Below are 19,599 nucleotides of genomic sequence, written 5' to 3'. Positions count from 1 at the left end.
ATTGGCTTGTTATGCGGATGACATTTTGATCTATCTAGGGCAACCAACATATTCTTTACCTAAATTGATGCAATCCTTTGAACAATATGGTCAATTATCAGGATACAAGGTCAACATAGATAAAACCCAATTACTTTCATATTACTATAGCCCACCAAGAGAAATTGAAAATCGATACCCCTGGGCATGGCACACAGAGTCTTTCAAATATTTGGGCATCATTATGCCAAAAGATTTGGCAAAATTATCAGAATGTAATTATCAACCTTTATATAAAAGATTAAGGAAGATGTGGCAAAATGGAACCTGATTCCTTTTTTCAGTCTCAGTTCACGGATTGAGTCTATTAAAATGAAAATACTGCCCAGACTGTTATATCTCTTTCAGACCCTACCAAGAGAGATTAATCAAAATCAATTCAATGAATGGAACAAGATGCTATCAAGGTATATTTGGCAGGGTAAAAGGCCTAGAGTTCATCTCAAAACTTTGCAGTTATCAAAGGAAAAGAGGGGATGGGGCCAACCTTCTCTGAGAGATGACTATTTTGTAGCACAGTTGAGAGCTGTGATATGTTGGTGCAACCCATCATATGACGCTCAATGGAAAAACATTGTGGAGCGGGTACTTCCCATCCCCATACAAGCAATTTTGGCTGATAACAACCTGCAAAGGTACATAAATACTATTGATAACCCATGGGTGAAATTGACTCTTAAAATATGGAAAACTACTATAAAAGAATATAATCTAGAGGGAGATGTTACAATTCTTAAATGGTGTGCATATGACTCGATTTTACACCAAATAAATTGGATGCTAGATTTAAGGACTGGACAGCTAAAGGAATAACAGTTCTTTGCAACATCATGAAAGAAGGAATATGGTTCAGTTTTGAAATCCTTAAAGAGAAACACTTATTAGAAAAACAAGATTTTTATCGGTATTTACAGATGCGACAATATGTTAATAAGATGCTTAAAAATGTAACCAAGGCAAATACATGCTTAATAGAGCTCTTTAGAAAAGCATATAATTCAGATAATGGTAGTAGAATAATTTCAAGCATGTATAAGGGGTTGTCAAATCTTAAAACACATGCGACTTCATACATTAAAACAAAATGGGAGAAGGAAGGAGGGATAATTATATTTGAGGAAGAATGGACAACAATCTGGAGATATCAATGGAAGTGTACCAGTTCACAGAAATGGAGGGAGTTTGGATGGAAAAACTTGATAAGATATTTTATTACACCCTCTCAGAAATCCCATTATGATAGTAACCTCCCTGTTTGCTGGAGAAATTGTGGAAATCAAAATGCAAATCATTATCATATTTTTTGGGACTGCCCTCATATCAAAAACTATTGGAGGGGGATATACAGTGCCCTACAAGACATCTTTAAATGTGAAATACCCTTGGAGAGTAAGACCATATATTTTGGATATATACCTCAAGAATGGTTGAAAAAGAGATAAATATTTAATGAATATACTGTTGGTGGCTGGTAAAAAGACTCTTACTAGGAAATGGTTATCACAGGGGAGCCAAACTTTAAATACGTGGATGGAATTTACAATGGACATTTACAAAATGGAGAAGATAACAGCATCTGTTAACCATAAGCTGGAACAATTTGATTCATATTGGGAAAAATGGTTTAACTACATAATGCCTTATAGGCCTGATTTTATTCTCACAAATCAATGAATCTGTTGTAAAAAAAAATCACTCCCTGCTTGTACATAGTTCTTTCCTTTTGTTTGCTTTTTCTTTCCACTCTTTTCTATAAGTGTATACCTCAGATAAATACTTTGTGGAGATTTGTGACATATATGATTATATGATATATATGTACAATGTCTGAAATACATCTTACGGAAATGTTTGATGATGAACTTCAATAAAAAAATAAATTACCAAAAAAAATTAAAAAAAAAGAAATCAGCCCACTCGGAACCTTGATTCAATTCCATGCTGATTTCACAGTAAGTTGTGTTATATTAGAGTATGTATACATAATTACACGCATAAGTGTTTAATAAGATAGCTTGAAGTATCCTTGTTAAAGCTAGTAGCTGACTGGTAGAACAGTCTTATCCTCCTTTTTTTTACTTTGTTACTTCACAAATCAATAGTTTTTATTGAAATGCTTTTTGCAGTTTTTTCAACTTTGTAAATGACTTTTATTTCATATTTTCTCTTCCTGTAGCGAGTGAAGAAAGATGTAGAAAAAGGCATTGTTTATACTGATATGTTTCTCCTGAAGAATGAGGGGAAAGAAGGTGAAGAAGGTATGTACATGTGGATTAGTATGTACAATGTAGTCTTATTCTAGGATCAGGAATACAAAGTATTTAAAGCACAACAATGAGCCATGTAGCCACCCACCTCGGTGTTTATGTTTCATTGGACTTTCTTCCATCATCTTCTTCCTAATTCTGCTAATATGTACTTCTGTTATATTCTTACATATTTACTGCAATCTCAGAATATTACTGAATCTTGGAGATGGAACTCAGTGAACCTAGTTCACGTCATTTGTTCTGCTTTTCAATTCTAGTCATTTTTGCCAATGAAATCTTTCAGTGCTTGATTTTTCAAATGCTAATGATTTTTTAATAATGATACCTCATTAAATATATTTAAGACACAGATAGATTTTTTAATAGCAGGGGATTTGAGGGTTATGGGGAAAATGCAGGTAGGTGGAGCTGAGTCCACAGCCATATCAGCCATGATTTTATTGAAGCAGAGAGGGCTTGACAAGCTAGCTGTTCTACACCTCTTCCCATTTTTATGCTAATATATGCTATTATTTATACCTTGTACATTCATTCACCATAGTGTGTTTACATAAATGTTTTATCTTTTATTTAAATGTTTACTAATTGTATACCAATCCTTGAAGTTTATTAAAGTTTTGAAAAAGAATAATCCATGTCAGTAACACTTTTCTCCCTTCGTCAGAGCCTCAGGATAGAGGCTGACTGTCTTTATTCCAGTTCTGTGGGCTCTGAGATGAATGTTGAATTCTATGTGCAATCCACACGTAGTGTCTGATAAAACTGGTGCAAGGTGATACATATTTTCTGCCACTTTTGCTGGGCTTCCTCAAGAGTATAATATTGAGATGTAAAGTTCTCAGTGCTCTTCTAACCTTAATCCCAACCCTTGTGGAAATTAAGACAACCATAATGGCATTACTACATGTTTTCTGTTAAGAGATATTGATAAAGAAAAGCAGTGCCTGTAAATTTTAGGAACTGTTGTTCCAAAACGGTATATTCCAATCTTAAAGAGATAAAGGGCAGTGGCAGGTTAATGGAGATTTAAACAAATGCCAATTGAAACTCTGCATTGCTTCATTAGAATTTTCAGATGGAAGACCTTTGTTCCATTGAAATATCTTTTTTGGCTTAAAAAAAAGAATTATCCATATAACTCACCCAATAATGTTTCACGTGAAATTGTTCTGCAGATTTTGAAACTTCAATGTTTTTATCCCTTTTCCTTCAGACAAATGGACCTGGGTTCGCTTGAATCCAACAGGTGTGAAGCCTTCACCACGAGCAGGAGCCTCTGTGGCTGTTGCCCCAAACAATCGCATTGTTCTTTTTGGTGGTGTGCATGATGAAGAGGAAGAAGAGGACATTCAAGGAGAGTTTTTTAATGACATTTATTTATATGATATGGTAAAGAATCGCTGGTTTGCTGGGAATTTAAAGGAACATAAAGGAGAGAAAAGAAAACGAAGGCGTGGAACAAAAGAAGAAGAAGGTGTCAAAGTGAAAAGTGAAAGTCCTGAGTCCAGGAGTTCAACAGAAATTGTGAAGGAAGTTGTAACTGAAGATGGCACTGTCATGACTATAAAGCAGGTTATAAACAATTCTAATAGCAAACCAGTCACAGAAAATGATCTAGAAGAGGAGGAGGAGGAGGGGGAGGACAAAGATTCTGAAACAAGTCAGTCCAATGAACCATGTCCTCGGTCCAGTGCCATGGCAGCTATTAAACACGGTGTATTGTATATCTACGGCGGAATGTTTGAAGTGGGAGACAGACAGTTTACTTTAAATGATCTTTACTCCATTGATCTACACAAGATGGATGAATGGAAAGTTTTGGTAGAAACTGATCCAAGTAAGTTTGATCTTAGCTTGTTTAAGGCAAAAGTATTATTTTCATTTGAACAATTATTTGAAACACAATGTTATGTGTTTCCATGCAGCACAGGAGGGCAGTCAGTCCACCTCTCCAAGCAATCCCATTCTCCCTGTTATTTCTCTACTATCTGTTTCCCACTACAGAAGGGTTAATATATAGTAGCCATTTAATCTACCAACCAGTACGTCTTTGGTTTGTATGATGAAACCAGAACACCTGGGAGATCTGCACAGTTGTGAAAAAGAAGGTCAATACAAACAGCAGCAAAGCCCAGAATTAAACATGGGTCTCTGGAGCTGGTCGTCTGCTCCTGACACCACCCTCACAGTATTAATTGTTACTGTGCTTCCCTACAATTGTAATATCACAGAAAACATCCATTGGCCTCGGTCAGACCTCACTAGCTTCTAAAAGGGAAGTCCTGCCAATCCTGTTACGCTGCTTTTACTCTGTCATCCTGCAAATTACTTTTCTACAAGCAGTTTCTTTCTATAGTCTCACCATCATGAAAACAGTGAGTTCCAGATCATAACTACTGATACCCCTTTTTAAAGTGGTTTTCCTCTAATCTCCCCTGTATTTTTGACCAAAATTTGAAATCTATAATCTTGATGTACAGCAATCCAGAAATGTGAACAGTTTCCCATATTTTTACTCTGTCTAAATGAATCATTAACATGTTCTATCAAATCAAATGTCAACCAAAAAGAAACTGTAGGTGCTGAAAATCTAAAAATGGAAAGAGAAAATGCAACAAGTACTTAGCTGGTGAGATAGCTTCTCTGGAGAAGGAATAATCAGCTTGTGTTTCAGCTTGTGACTTTCACAGATGCTGGGCTGGTATTTCTAACTTCTCTTCTTATTCCTCCAACTTTCTTTTCCCTATCTTTCCCTTCAGTTGGAGGTGGCTAATAAGTGATGGCCTTATCGTTATATAAATAATAACAAATCAAATAAGACCACATATTCAGATTATTTTTCAGGACCATTAGTACAGAATTCACAGCAGATAGAGTTCTATTGATGCTCAAATTATTTGTAAAGAATAGGACTGCTTTAAAGCAGTAAAAATACATAGATTCATTAAAAGGATTACTCTCCATCCTCTCCATCTTCCCTTTCTTCCATGGTCTGTTGTCCCCTCCAATTAGATTCCTCCTTCTTTAGCCCTTTACCTCTTCCAGTTATCAACTCCAGCTTCTTACTTCAACCCCTTTCCCCTTCCACCCACCTTCACCCTCACCTGGTTTCACCTATCACTTACCAGCTTGTAATCCCCTCTTCCCCATCGCATTCTGACTTCTGCCCTCTTCCTTTCCTGTCTTAATGAAAGACGTCAGCCGAAAATGTCAATTTCTTATTCCCTTCCATTGACGCTCCCTGACTTACTGAGTTCCTCCCACATTTTGTGTGTGTTGCTTAAGATTTCCAGCATCTGCAGAATCTCACGTTTATGCTTTGATTTATCGCTATTTTTATGGAGCTACTGTAGGGAAATCACAGAAGCAAGTACTAAAATTATAAAGCATTTCATACAAATGGAAAATAAACAATTTAAAATATATTTGTGAGCTACAGTTCAGAACACTGGTTACTCAGCCATTTGTAAAGAAATTCAGGATGTCTACTATTCTATCTTCCACTTCTGCCTTTTAAGGTGCTGCTACCTCATGACTGATTTTCTTCTTCGCAAATCCAGTATGTTCTAAAAGAGTCTCATAGGCACTATCACAAGGGCAAAAGAATAATTGTTTATTTTAATGAAACATCACTAATCTGAAACTGTTTTTTTGCTCCATTGATGTTGACTGAGAACTCACAACATTTTCTACTTTATTTCATTCATTTTCTGTTAACAATCTGTTTTACTTTAGATTTTTAGACACTAGATAAAAGCGGTTTGTGTAGTATACTCAATAATGTGACTCTGGAGCCACATTCTCTATCACTATTAACCTGAAGAGCAACATATCTACTGAGCACCATCCCATCAAAAACACAAATGAAACACACACAAACTTGTATTTAGATACTGCATAACTATAGGCATGTCTAAATTCTAAAAACTTCCATGTAACAAATTTTTAGGGTAATAAAAACTAAATTTAGGTACATTATTGTACATGTTTAATCATCTGGCTGTCAGTTCAATGTGCGGCTGTTCTAAAATGCAAGCTAAATGATTTTTATGCATGAGACAGCAATTCAAAGGGACTCATGTATTGCAGGTTAAGATGAATTAAGCTGTAGTATTTTTGGGGGTGATTTGTAAAATGCAGCTAATGTTGAATGCTTCAAGGAAAATGAGCATATTTGAATAGAAATATATTTTAAGCTTCATGAGCTAAGTCACAGTCCCCAATTTAGAAATTCAATTTGTTGATCTTGAATAAATCAGATTTTCATTTCATTTTTAATTTTTTATTAATTATTATTGAAAATTAACAAAAAAGATACATTAAGTCAATGTCATTATATACAATAAAGAATTAAATTAGCAAATAACTGATTAATAAAGCTAAGCAATATGTTAATAGTAATAAGAGAAAATGAAGTGTTAAGAATATTTTTTGAAAGAAAAAGACGGAAAAAAAAAGAACCCCTACTAACTAAAAAAAACCCTACAAACTGAAAAAAAACAACAAAAAAAACCCAATGGGAACACACCCCCGGAGCTATACACCATGCAAGCTTCCATAGAAAAAAATCAATCTGCCAACTCAAATCTACTTAAAAAAATTGGAAGGAAACCATATTAATTAACTCAAATCGAATGATAGTAGCGGACAAAAGAACCCCACCTTTTCTCAAAATCAAATCGAGGATCGTAAGTTCGACTTATGATTTTCTCCAAACTAAGGCATAACATCACCTGAGAAAACCATTGTATCAAAGTAGGAGCAGAAACATCTTTCCATTTCAACAGAATAGCCCTTCTGGCCAATAATGTAACAGATGCAATTACATGTTGGTCTGATGGAGAAATACCATGAATATATTGAGGGACTATACCAAATAAAACTGTCAATTTATTAGGTTGTAAATTAATTTTTAAAACTTTAGAAATTGTAGAGAAAGTAGACGTCCAAAAATGATTCAGTACAGAGCACGACCAAGATATATATGTCAATGTAGCTGTCTCGGTTTTACATCTGTCACACTGACTCCTTTGTTAAATTGTAACAATGTACAATTTTAAATTGAAATAGAGTGATTGGCTCAGATCAAAGAAGAGTTAACCATCTTCAAAATCCACAACCAGTCTTCTGTTATCAGGGTCATGTTAAACTCTCTCTCCCAATCTTGCTTAATCTTAAGTGAAGGGTAATTGTGCTATTGTAACAATAAATTATAAACTTTCCCAATAAAACCCTTCACTAAAGGATTCTTTTTTAAAACAATATCTAACAGGTCAGAATCTTGTATATATGGAAAATTACTTAAGTATTCTTGTAAGAAGTGTCTGACCTGGAGATATTACAGGAAATGTGAATATGAGAGAGAGTATTTAGTTTCTAATTTCTCAAAAGACACAAATTGCCCACCCTGGAACAGATCCATGAAGGAATAAACCCCTTTATTCCTCCAAAAAAGAAGAGTAAGATCACTTAATGAAGGTTTAAATAAATAATTTCAATAAATCAAACTAAAAAGTTTAAATATTTTAAGATTTAAAAAGTTATGAAAATGGAACCAAATTCATAATGACTGCTTAATCACAGGATATGAATTTAAATTAGTAATTTTGGCCAGTTGTACAGGTAAAGAAGCTCCTAATAATGAGGTTAAGTGAAACTGTTTCACAGTATTCAATTCCAAATCAGCCCAAGGTGGTTGTTCATTTCTATCAGCTCAATATAACCAAAAACACATATAACGTATATTGACAGCCCAATAATACATTCTTAAATTAGGCAAAGCAAGACCTTAATCTTTTTTAAATTCTTGTAAATGATATTTACCAATTCTTGGTCTTTTATTATTCCATTCAAAAGATGAAATAATAGTCAACCTAATCGAAAAACTTCTTAGTTAAAAAAATAGGGATATTTTGAAATACATGTAAAAATTCTGGTAAAATCATTATTTTAACTGCATGAATTCAGCCGACTAACAAAAGTGTAAGTGGATTCTATGTACAAAATAATTGCTTCATAAACTCCACTAAAGGAACCAAATTAGCTTCATAAAGGTCTTTATGATTTTTAGTAATAATAATACCTAAATATTTAAATGAGTCTGTAACTCTAAAAGGATGTCATCATATATAGAAGCAGAATCATATAGAAGAAATAATTCACTTTTATGAAGATTTAGTTTATATCCTGAAAACTTTACAAAATCGTTTAATAGTTTCAGTAAGCTAGGAATGGATTCTTCAGGATTTGAAATATAAACTAAGAAATTGTCAGCATAGAGTGATCATATGAACAGTCCCATTTATGAAAATTGCATGAATATCTTTAGCTTCACGAAGTGCAGTGGCCAAGGGTTCCAGCACCAAATTAAATAACAAAGGACTTAACAGACATCCTTGTCTTGTACCCCATGAAAGCAGAGAAAAAGGAGATCTGCAATTGTTAGTAATAACAGTAGCAATAGGGCTTTTATATATCATTCTAATCCACATTAAAATTAATACCAAAGCTGAATTTCTCTAAAACGCTAAATGAGTATTTCCATTCAACTCTGTCAAATGCCTTTTCAGCATCAAGAGAGACAACACATTGGGGAGTCTTAGAAAAGGATGAATATATAACATTTAACAGTCTCCAAACATTAGAGAAAGAATAACAGACCTTTACAAAACCTGTTCGGTCTTGAGAGATAATTTTAACTAGGACATTCTCTAGCCGATTAGCCATTATTTTTGAGAGAACTTTAGCATCCACATTTAATAAAGAAATAGGTCTATATGAAGCACAGTCAGTAGAATCTTTATCTTTCTTAAGAATTAAAGAAAGTTCATAAAATGTGGGAGGTAACTCTCCTACCAAAAAAGACTCTTTAAGCGTTTCCAACATATATATAAAGCAGATTTTCAAAGCAAAAGTTCTTTACTGACTGAAGATATTTTTGAAATAAGTATGAATGTCTCTAATATAAATAAGTAAATAAACTTATAATATCAGTAATTTTAAAATCTAAGTGCAACCATCCATCTGCTTGCTTAAGTTTTCAGATGTTTATAATATCAACACTGTTAGGCATCATTATCAGCCATCTCTGCTGTTCATGAAAGATGGTGTTGAAAATAATTAATAATGCCTTAATAATTAAATAAATATTATTTCTGAAAGGAAGAATGTTATTCCAAGGAATAATGCTTTGGTTTTATAGAGTGAGTATAGTATACTTGTAGGGATTTAAATTTAATTTTAAGTTCTGTTTTTATTTACTTCATAACCAAGTAATACTTTGGACACTAAAGAGGGGAAGATGCTGAAAATTCGTTATACTCGATCTTTTCCCCAGTATATTAAACATTATCTGGGTACTGAAAGTGGTTATAAGTCTACAGTATATGCACAAAATACAAAAGATCCTGCTTATTTAATCCGTCAGTTAATTGGAGCAGCCGCTTATTTGGGTCAGGAGACTTACTGAATAGTTTCTGAATAGTATCAGTCACGTGAACTTCTGTGGCCACTAGATACTACACTGCTTAGAACAAACAGTTTTCAAATAGCCTCAGTTGTGTGTGTGTCTTTAAAAAACAGTGATTTTTGTCACTGATAGTTGTCAAGAAATAAGCAATAAGACAATTTAGAATTGTTCACTGTGGTTTCAAGTATTCAGACTAGGAGGTGTCAGAAATGGCCGAGAGTGAAAATGAACTGATTTCACTAGTCATAGAAAAATACAGCACAAAAAACAGGCCCTTTGGCCCATCTAGTCTATGCCGAACCATTTAAATTGTTTACTCTTATCGACATGTATCGGGACCATAGCCCTCCACCATGCATGTACCTGTTCAAACTTTTCTGAAACATTAAAATCAAGATTGCACTCGTCACTTGCACTGGCAGCTCGTTCACGACCCTTTGAGTGAAGAAGTTTCCCCTCGTGTTCCCCTTAATGTGTGTACCTTTTAGCCTTAACTCATGACCTCTAGTTGTAGTCCCACCTAACCTCAGTTGAAAAAGTCTGCTTGCATTTACCCTATCTGTACTCCTCATAATTTTGTATACCTCTATGAAATCACCCCTCAATCTTCTACATTCCAAGGAATCTATTCAATCCTCTCTTATAACTGAGGTTCTGTGGTTCTGGCAATAACTTTGTAAATTTTCTCTGTACTCTTTCAACATTATTTACATCTTTCATGTAGGTAGGTAACCAAAACTGCACAAAATTCTCCAAATTAGGCCTCACCAACATCTTATACAACTTCAACATAATATCCCATCTCCTGTACTCAGCACTTTGATTTATGAAAGCCGTTCTGCTGAAAGCTGTCTTTACTACCCTATCTACCTGTGATGCCACTTTTAATGAATTATGAACTGTCTTCCCAGATACCTTTGTTCTACCACAGTCCTCAGTACCTTATTATTCACTGTGTAAGACCTATCCCAATTGGTCAGGATTGGTCCCACCAGAGTGCAACACCTTGCACTTGTCTGCATGGAATTCCATCTGCCATTTTATAGCCCATCTTTCCAACTGCTCCACATCCTGTTGCAAGCTTTGATAGTCATCCTCGCTGTCCACTACACCCCCAACCTTGGTGTCATTTGCAAATTTGCTGATCCAGTTAACCACATTATCATCCAGATTATAGATATAGATGACAAACAACAATGGACCCAGCACTGATCTCTGCAACACTCCACTAGTCACAGGCCACCAGTCAGAGAGGCAATCATCTCCTACCACTCTCTGGCTTCTCCCACAAAGCCCCTGCATAATCAGTTTGTTACTTCATGATGAATTCTGAGTGACTGAACCTTTTTGACCAACCTCCCATGTCAAATGCCTTGCTAAAGTCCGCTGTCTGAGTTGAGCTGCATGTGCTTGTAACGAGAGCTGTATAACTCATCTCCTTCTACCTTAGGCCGCAAACTTATCAATCACCCATGCTGTGGACACTTTCTGGAGGTCCAAGATCCGTATGCTCCACGACCGCTGGACTAAGTGTATAAATCTAGGGGTGGGGGGGACTATGTTGGAAAAATAAATGTGCTAGGTTTTCTATAATTGACTCCTACCTTAGGGCACGAACTTATCAATCACCTCTCATATCATAACTTCACGTATTGATCCATGCCGAGTTCAACTGCCTTTCGTGCGATACTTCTTGCTTTGAAATATCCACAACTCAGGACATTAATCACAACATGCTCAATCTTTTGATTCCAACTTTGAGGTTTTAACAATGTGTCTCCGCAACTTCTCCACTATCTGTTCTGGCACTCTGGTTCCCATCCTCCTGCAATTCTAGTTTAAAACCCTTGACAGGGGTTCGCTGCACTGGCTGTTTAAGCTCTTTCCTCTTCCTGACTGTCACCCATTCTCCTGTGTTCTACACCTTGCATGTAACTATCTTTAAATGTCCTATCACCCCTTCAGTCTCCCGAATGATCCAGAGTTCATCCAGTTTCAGCTGCAGCTCCAACACTTTCACACAGAGTGTTAGAAGCTGCAACTGGATGCACTTATTGCAGGTGAAGTCATCAGGGACACTGGAGGTCTCTCTTCCTTCCCACATCCCACAAGAAGAGCACTCAGTTATCTTACCTGGCACCCCTATTGTTCTTACTATGCAAACAAGTTCAACTATTTCATTAAGTTAGAAACTACAAAGGACTTGAGGAATTTGGCATCATCTTGAATGTTGCAATGATTTGATGGATGCAATCATTGAAAGCATAGTATGAAGGCAGTCTATTATCTGCTCTAGGTGTCTGCTAATTTTGTTTTATTTACAGTCAATCAAAAGATCAGGACAGTGTGTTGGTTGTCTATCATATCCGACGATGACAGTGAAACCTGTGTGGGAGAATTTTTAAAGTGGAAAAGTTGTTGCACTGTGGTCTTCCTTAGTTGCAGTAGATAATCATGAATATTTCTGTGCTTTATCATGCTCTTCGCTATCCATGGAGTATTTCAGAACAGCCTTTTTAGCCATTGGATCTCACTGTCTACCAGAACTGGAATAGGCATGTCCCTATTTCAGTTGGGTGTGAGGCCTGCTGGCTACCCTCACCTGGTTTATCCCACCTGTCAAAGTGGTGTACCAGGTTGTGACTGCTGTCGCATCCAAATACTTGCTTGGGGACACAATAAACTTATTCACCAGAGGTGCTACTCTTCCCTGGACATCCCATACACAGCAGCGTACACTGGACGAGTTCCTTCATTGATAACTGTTAGGAACTAATATACAGTTTTATAGTATTGTAGCATTGGTAGAGTTCTAATTTGTTCTCTGTTTAATTTAAATACTTAATTTGTTACTAATTTAAACAGTAGTTTGTCTTTTTTATACATTAACTATTCCCATGAAAGTTCAGCTAATTGAGGCAGCCACTTAATTGGGCCGAAATGTTCTGGTCCCAATATGTCCCAATTAACCAAATCCACTGTAGTATCTTATCTCTTGCTGAAAGAAATTCCTTGCAAACTTAAGTCTGTTCTTAGAACTTGTGCTTTGGGACATTCAGTCAGATCTTAGATTGCAAGTTCCATATTTTGTTGGGTATATCTAAAAACCACCAGTGGCCTGGAATAACATTGTCCAAGAATGGCATTTGTTTAAGAAATATATTAAAATAATGGACAAGCAGCCTTCAGCAATGCAGAAATTAGAAGTTAAGATAATGTCTCGACTATTGTTACAAATAAAGTCAGTGTTACAAATAAAGACAGTCTGCATCTCATTGTGAGAGCACTAAAACTTCTTTGATCTAAAATACTTCATTACTGACTAGGATTTTTTTAATGATGTCTTTTGTTTCCTACACCTTCACACTTCTGTAGAGACTCAAGAATGGCTGGATGAAGAAGAGTCAGAGGATGAGGAAGAGTGTGAAGGAGCTGCAGGAGGGGAAGATGAAGAAGATGAGGAAGAGGATGATGACAGCACTGAAGAAGAAGGCAATTATTTTGTATAAATCTGCATTATAGTTAATGTGTACTTTACTTAATTGGCTGAATTGAAAGGTTTTCCATAGGGTTTATTTAACGTCATAGGGTTAAAATGCAAGAAGGGAGTTGAATATTGATACTAAACTTGTTTTCTCTCCTTTCCCAGAAAAAGTCTTTCACCTGAAACATTAACTTTGCTTTTCTTTCCACTGATGCTTCCTGATCTGCTGAGTGTTTTCAGTATTTTCTAAAGATGTGGCCTTGGGTGTTACTCTTCATAAAATAAAACTGCTATGGTATTTGTTTTCACTGTGGGAATCTTTGTCTAGATATTTGGCCTCCACAAGAAACATCAACTTGGAGATGGAGTATAAAAATAGTAACACTCAGTACCACAACGAAGATCATACCTGGAGTACTGTGTGCTGTTTTAGCCAGGATGATATACTTGTGTTAGTGGCAGTTCAGAAAACATGTACCTGGTTGATTGCTAGAATGAATAGTTTGTCTTGTTAGAGAAGCTTAAACCGTTGGAGCTGATATTTGTAGAAAAATGAGAGATGATTTTATTGAACGAATTAAGATTGAGGTGGCTTGATAAATTAGATATTTTCCTTTGTGCAGGAACAGAGGACATAATTTCAGAATAAGGGATTGCTCTGTTACTGATGTGAGGAGAATTTTTTTCCTCTGTGTTGTGTAAATTTATGTAATTCTTCACCCCTGACATCAAACTGCAATATATTCACAATTTTGTTTTATAAAGAGTTCAGAGATATGGGGAATTATCAAGGAAATGGAGCTGAGCCTAGATTGCAAGTGCTAAAATATTGAATGATGAAGCAAATGCAAGGGACCTTTGTGGCCTACTCCTGTTCCTTATGTACATTAGTGAAAATTTAAAAAAAAATTGGGAGATGCTTAAGAGATTGCATAGCATTTATAAAGCGATAAAATCTTGGTTATTTCCTTAAGGCGCTATTTCACCTAAAATGAGTGTTTATGAAATGAATGGACAGAAATAAGAGAAGTGTGTCAGGTTTTTTGCTTGCAGTGAATAAGCTGAGGATGCGGGATAGTGAGTGTGATTAAGGAATTGGCCAGTGTTGTAGAACTATAATCCTTTCAGAAAGCTCAAAGGAAAGAAAACGTATTTAGTAATAGCTTCAAATTGGATGTGGCAGAAATGCCAGAGAGTGATGGATTGACTGGCGGAAATTAGATTTTGGTTGGGAACATGGCCTAATGCAGTCACAGAAAAGGGTCAAAAAACAATCTGGATCAGCATTGGAGTGAAACACATGTCCTTAAAAAAATGCAGCCATAAAAAAAAAGTTTTCTGAAAGTAGCTCTTTTTTTGTATTTGGAGCTATTTTCTTCAGTTCCAGTGTAATACCAACATCTCACACCATTTCAGATTTCAAGGCCTCATACCTTCTGTGCTCTTTTTTAGTAATCACCATATCACCTGCCCACAGGACCTTCCTGAGCGAAACATTTCATTTTTTAGTTATGTACTTGAGGTTTTGGAATCAAGCATTTAAGTTAGGATCATATTTACTGTTGTTCTTATTTATAGAAGTTGGTAATGATTCTGCTATTTCCACTCCCACCACATTTTGAACAAGTTTTGTTTCTTAATTTATCTTTTCATTCATCCCCTTATTATTTATTTTCTCTGTCCTCCGAACTATCATGGGCCTTTTTGTTCTTTTTGCTCTGCGCCCCTTTTCCTATCCCTGTGCCTGCTTAATCTGTTGCATCTAAAATGTTGCAGAAACTTGGTTTCTATGGAAAAGAGTAAATAGTCGACATTCCAGGCTGAAATCCTTCATCAGAACTTTATCAGTCGCGATTAAAGGTCTCGGCTCGAAACATTGAGTGTTTACTCTTTTACATAGATGCTGCCTGGGCTGCTGAGTTCCTCCAGCATTTTTTGTGTTTTACTTTGATTTCCACCACCTTCAGATTTCCTCTTGTCTGTTGCATCTTTTTCTAGGTCTGCTAAATGTACATTAAGCTGAAAATTTACTTTATTATCCTCTCCACAGTGCTTAACCAGAACAATACCAGACTTTGTATTTTATTTCAGACACCAACATGCGCATAATTTTAATTTGTCTTTACTATCCTCTAGAATGAATCTTCCATATACAAATCATATTTAATTTTTGCTGACTTTGAAGGAAGTAAATCAGTTACTTAAACAGATCTCCCGGTGGCCTTCTATTTCATTTCCATTTCTCAATTACATACTAACATATCTTTCCATATCCTCCTCCACTGGCACGATAAGATCAAATGCAAGTTGGACTAACAACAACTTAGATTCTGTCTTGGTAAACTTCAATCTAATGGCATGAACATCAGTGTCTCTAACTTTTGGTTACTACTTCCCTCTGTTCCTCTTCCACCCCCCCCACCACAACTTGGGTTTTCCCTCATTCAAGTAGTGTTCTTGCCCCTTCTCTTCCCTTCTCCCCCCTCTCCCACCCTTGTGACCTGTTCATTACCTCATTTTCCCACTTCCCACTTCTTCCCCTTTATTTCATGATCTTCTGCCATCACCTATCATATCTTTCCTTCAATCCTTTACCTCTTTCACCTATTATCTCCCAACTTTTCACATTCCTTCTCCCTCTTCTCCCCCCCCCACCACCTACCTACCTTTCCCCTCAATAGGGGGAGTTCACCAGACTAATTGTTTAGGATGGTGTGTTTGACATTCTTGTTGTGGACTTCTAGTCATTTGTAAGGAGAGGTTAAGCAGTCTTGATCCCAGTATGAGAGGTAATCTATTATGTACAAAATTCTACAGCATTTGATAGGTTGGCTGCGGAGTTTGTTTTCCCTGAATGGAGTATCTAAAATAGTCTCTGTGTGGCAGGGGGGTGGGAGAAGGGGAAGGTGCAACGCTGCATTCTCAAGTTTTGGGTTTGGCCAGTTTGAGAAATTTCTTCAAATTGTGGCAGGTGAATCTTAGAAGTTTTTGCCCAAAACCTGTGATTCCCTAAACGTCAATCTGTGTTATATATAGACTTTCAGATTTCCTTGAAATTGGGTTCATGGAATTACTGCAGGAAATTATTGCAGAGGTAAAAATTAGCCATGATGTTATTAAAAGCAGAGCAGCACAAAGATCCTTACTTTAACACTTACAAGTGACCTATGAGTCCACAACATAATAAACGTTAGGAAGAGAACAAATGGCAGGAGGAAGCCATAGTGTTTGCTGCATAATTCAGTCAGATTGTAGTGGATCTTTTAGCTCATATTTGGTTTCTTGCCGTAATCCTATATTCTGTGATTTTTCCATCTGCATCCAAGGTTCTCTCAATCTCAGTTATTGATACTCAAACATCAACAGATAAAGAACTCTATCCTCACCATCAATATGTTTCTCTCAGTTTCACTTCTAAATATCAACCTCTGACTAAATGCAATGTCCCATCTGTAAGAACCAACCTCTTGGCATAATTCTGTGAGAATGAAATTGCCTTTCAGTTCTCTAAACTCCAGTGAGTGAGTCTTACTGAGTCATTCATAGGTTTGCCCATCATTCCAGGGCAACACAAAGAGCTGGAAGAACTCAGCAGATCAAGCAGTATCAATGGAGGGCAGTGGACATTCAGCTCTTCAAGAAGTTCTTTAGTCTCTTGTTCATCCTCTCAACCCAAGACTCTCAACTCTCAACCCAAGGTTGAATCTAGGCTGCAATGAAAAAAAGTACTTTTTATGTATGAGAACCTAAATTGGGCACTTTTCTGGCCAGATACATTCTTAATTATTTTGCAGTACAGTTCTTTGCATTATAATCAATAAATGATATACCTCTATAATTGCTGGCTTCTGCATTTCATGAACCAGCTCCTCAGGATGCTTTTGTACACCAATGCTTAATGCTATTGGAACATATAAATAGGAATGTCCAGGAGCATTTTAAGAATATAAAAAACTTCGTGTTTAAGATTACAAGAAGTCATTAACCTTTTATTTTTCTTTATCAGAAGATGACCATCCTGCAGTGCAGCCACAGGAATCTTACTCAGAATATTTGTCACGCACGGAGACTTACTGGATTAAGCTTGCCAAGGATAATATGGGCCAGAATGCCAAAGAGAAAAAGATTTTGAAGGTGGCACAGGCAATGGCAAAGACTTTTTATGATAATGTGTGATGGTCAAAAGTTAATCAGGACTGAAACATGGTTAATTTAATTTTGTTAATAGGCTATAATTGTTGCCTGAAAATACAAAAACACAATTTATTGTTTAATTAATTGCAACTGCTTTATATTTTCCTACACAAAGTTTTAAAGCTAATTTCAAGCAGATTGAATATGTTGTCTTTACTGTAATTTTTACAGACGATTGTATTACACCAGAGGTATTAGTTTTACTATTTTTAACGATCCATTGTTTACCATGATTATGTTGCTTATAATGTTTTACATCTAAATAAATAGTTCAATCAGTTCTTAACTCCAAAGGAAATGTCACCCCTCTTCACCAACTGTGACATAAAATGAAAATAAAAATTATCCCTCACGATTGAATTTATTCATTTGCAGGTGTGTTTCTGACAAGCCTGAAAGCAATACTATGCAGTAAATGCAAAATAACTACTTAGCACTACAGAAGTTAAAAGCAAAGAAATAAACGAAAAAAAAAGTATATTGTTCCTTAGGACTGAAACACACTTTCTAGATTTCTTTTCTGTGATCTAAAAGCCACTTCCGCATAAATGGTCACTGGTACATTTGTACAAGCATAAATAAAAGCATACATGGTCGGTAGGATCGAAGAATATAGCACAAAAATCTTGTGCTCTAAATCACTTTTATAAGCAAATGGAGCAGAATGATCACAGATTGAAAAGTATAAACTGAAGCATGTCTATTAGCACATAGTTAATGAACAAAATGGAAAAGAGCAAAAAGAAAATGTTGGTGAGGATTTAAATATTTTAGGAAAATTAGATTTGCAACAATCTTAAATTCTATGTTAACAATAAGTCAGAAATGTGATACAAACCTGACAACTTCAAGGTTTAATTAAGAAATGCCATTAGAATTCATAGAATAATACAGCGCAGAAACAGGTCCTTCAGTCCAACTGGTGCATGGAGTATCTTCCCTGCTAGTCCCAGTTGCCTGCATTTGGCCCATAACCTTCCAAGACACTCCACTTCATGAACCTGGCTGAATGCCTGTTAAATGTTGCAGTTGTATTTGCCTTAACACTTCCTCTGTCAGCTTATTCCAATTACTCACTGCCCTCTGTGTAAAGAAGTTGCCTCTCAGGACTTCTAAATCTCTCCCCTTTTGTATCGGAACCTTCTAGTTTTAAATTCTTTATTCCAGGGGAAAAAACCAAAAGACCATTACTGTCCATCTTTTCCATACCCCTCATGATTTTATAAGCTTCTATGAGGCCACTGCTCATTCTCCTATGCTCTAGGGAGTAATGATCCAGTGTGGCCAGCCTCTCCCTGTAACTTAGGCCCTCTAGTTCAGGTAACATCCTTTTAAATCTCTACTGCATCCTCTCCGGCTTGACAATATCTTTCCTAAGACGGAGTGACTGGAACTGCACACAATACTCCCAAATGCAGCCTCACCAATGAATTGTATAACTGCAACATAATATCCTTTTCCTAAACTGAATACCCTGATTGATTAAAGACCAGCATGCCTGATGTCTCCTTCACCATTCAGTCTACTTGCTGATCTTTCAGGAACTGTGTATAAGTTACCACATTCACTGTATAAGTATTTCTCCAGTTTGACTGCCTAAAATGCATCTTCTCACATTTATCTAAGTTGTAATTTATTAACCTTTACTCAGCCTATCTCCCTAACTGATCAATACCTCCTTGCAATTTATTGTAACCTGTTTCACTATCAGCAAGACCCTCTATTTTGGTATTATCTACAAACTTGCTAATCATGCCATGTACGTTCATATCCAAGTCAGCACTGAAATAATGAATAACAGATCCCAACCCTAACCACCTGGCACACCCTACCAGTCACAGATCTCCAGTTTGAGAATTGACCTTCAAACATCACACTCTGCCTCTTATCATCAAATTAACTAACCTTGCTGGCTTCTGTTGAATTGCATGCGATCTAACCTTTCAGACCAGCTTATCATGTAAATCTTGTCAAAGTCCATATGGACAACATCCACTGCCTGACCTTCATCTATCCCCTCAGTTAACTCTTAAGAAAAAAACTCCAAAAGATTCATGAGGTAAGACCTCCGACAGACAAAAAACCATCTTGACTATTTGTGATCAAGCCTTAATCTAGAGAAGCAGGCTTGGTAATTTAAATAC

The 19,599-nt window shown here is 36.1% G+C and overlaps 1 protein-coding gene across 2 annotated transcripts in view; it reads left to right on the top strand.

The window, feature by feature from the left end:
* The window catches only part of klhdc4 (kelch domain containing 4), a 97,844-nt gene extending 80,037 nt beyond the window's left edge, over positions 1-17,807 (top strand). Inside the window, exons 8-11 of one of the 2 annotated variants that reach the window (XM_059993014.1) lie at positions 2,216-2,297; positions 3,523-4,146; positions 13,153-13,269; positions 17,271-17,807. In XM_059993014.1, the coding sequence (XP_059848997.1) occupies positions 2,216-2,297; positions 3,523-4,146; positions 13,153-13,269; positions 17,271-17,437 (990 nt within the window). In that variant the 3' untranslated portion in view covers positions 17,438-17,807. Of the gene's footprint in view, positions 1-2,215; positions 2,298-3,522; positions 4,147-13,152; positions 13,270-17,267 lie in introns of both variants that reach the window. The other variant, XM_059993013.1, reaches the window with a different exon arrangement.
* The last annotated feature ends 1,792 nt before the right edge of the window (positions 17,808-19,599 follow it).

This window comes from Hypanus sabinus, chromosome 17 (assembly GCF_030144855.1).
Source record: "Hypanus sabinus isolate sHypSab1 chromosome 17, sHypSab1.hap1, whole genome shotgun sequence".
NCBI classification, from domain to species: Eukaryota; Metazoa; Chordata; class Chondrichthyes; order Myliobatiformes; family Dasyatidae; genus Hypanus; species Hypanus sabinus.
This window is presented reverse-complemented; position numbering and strand designations above follow the sequence as displayed.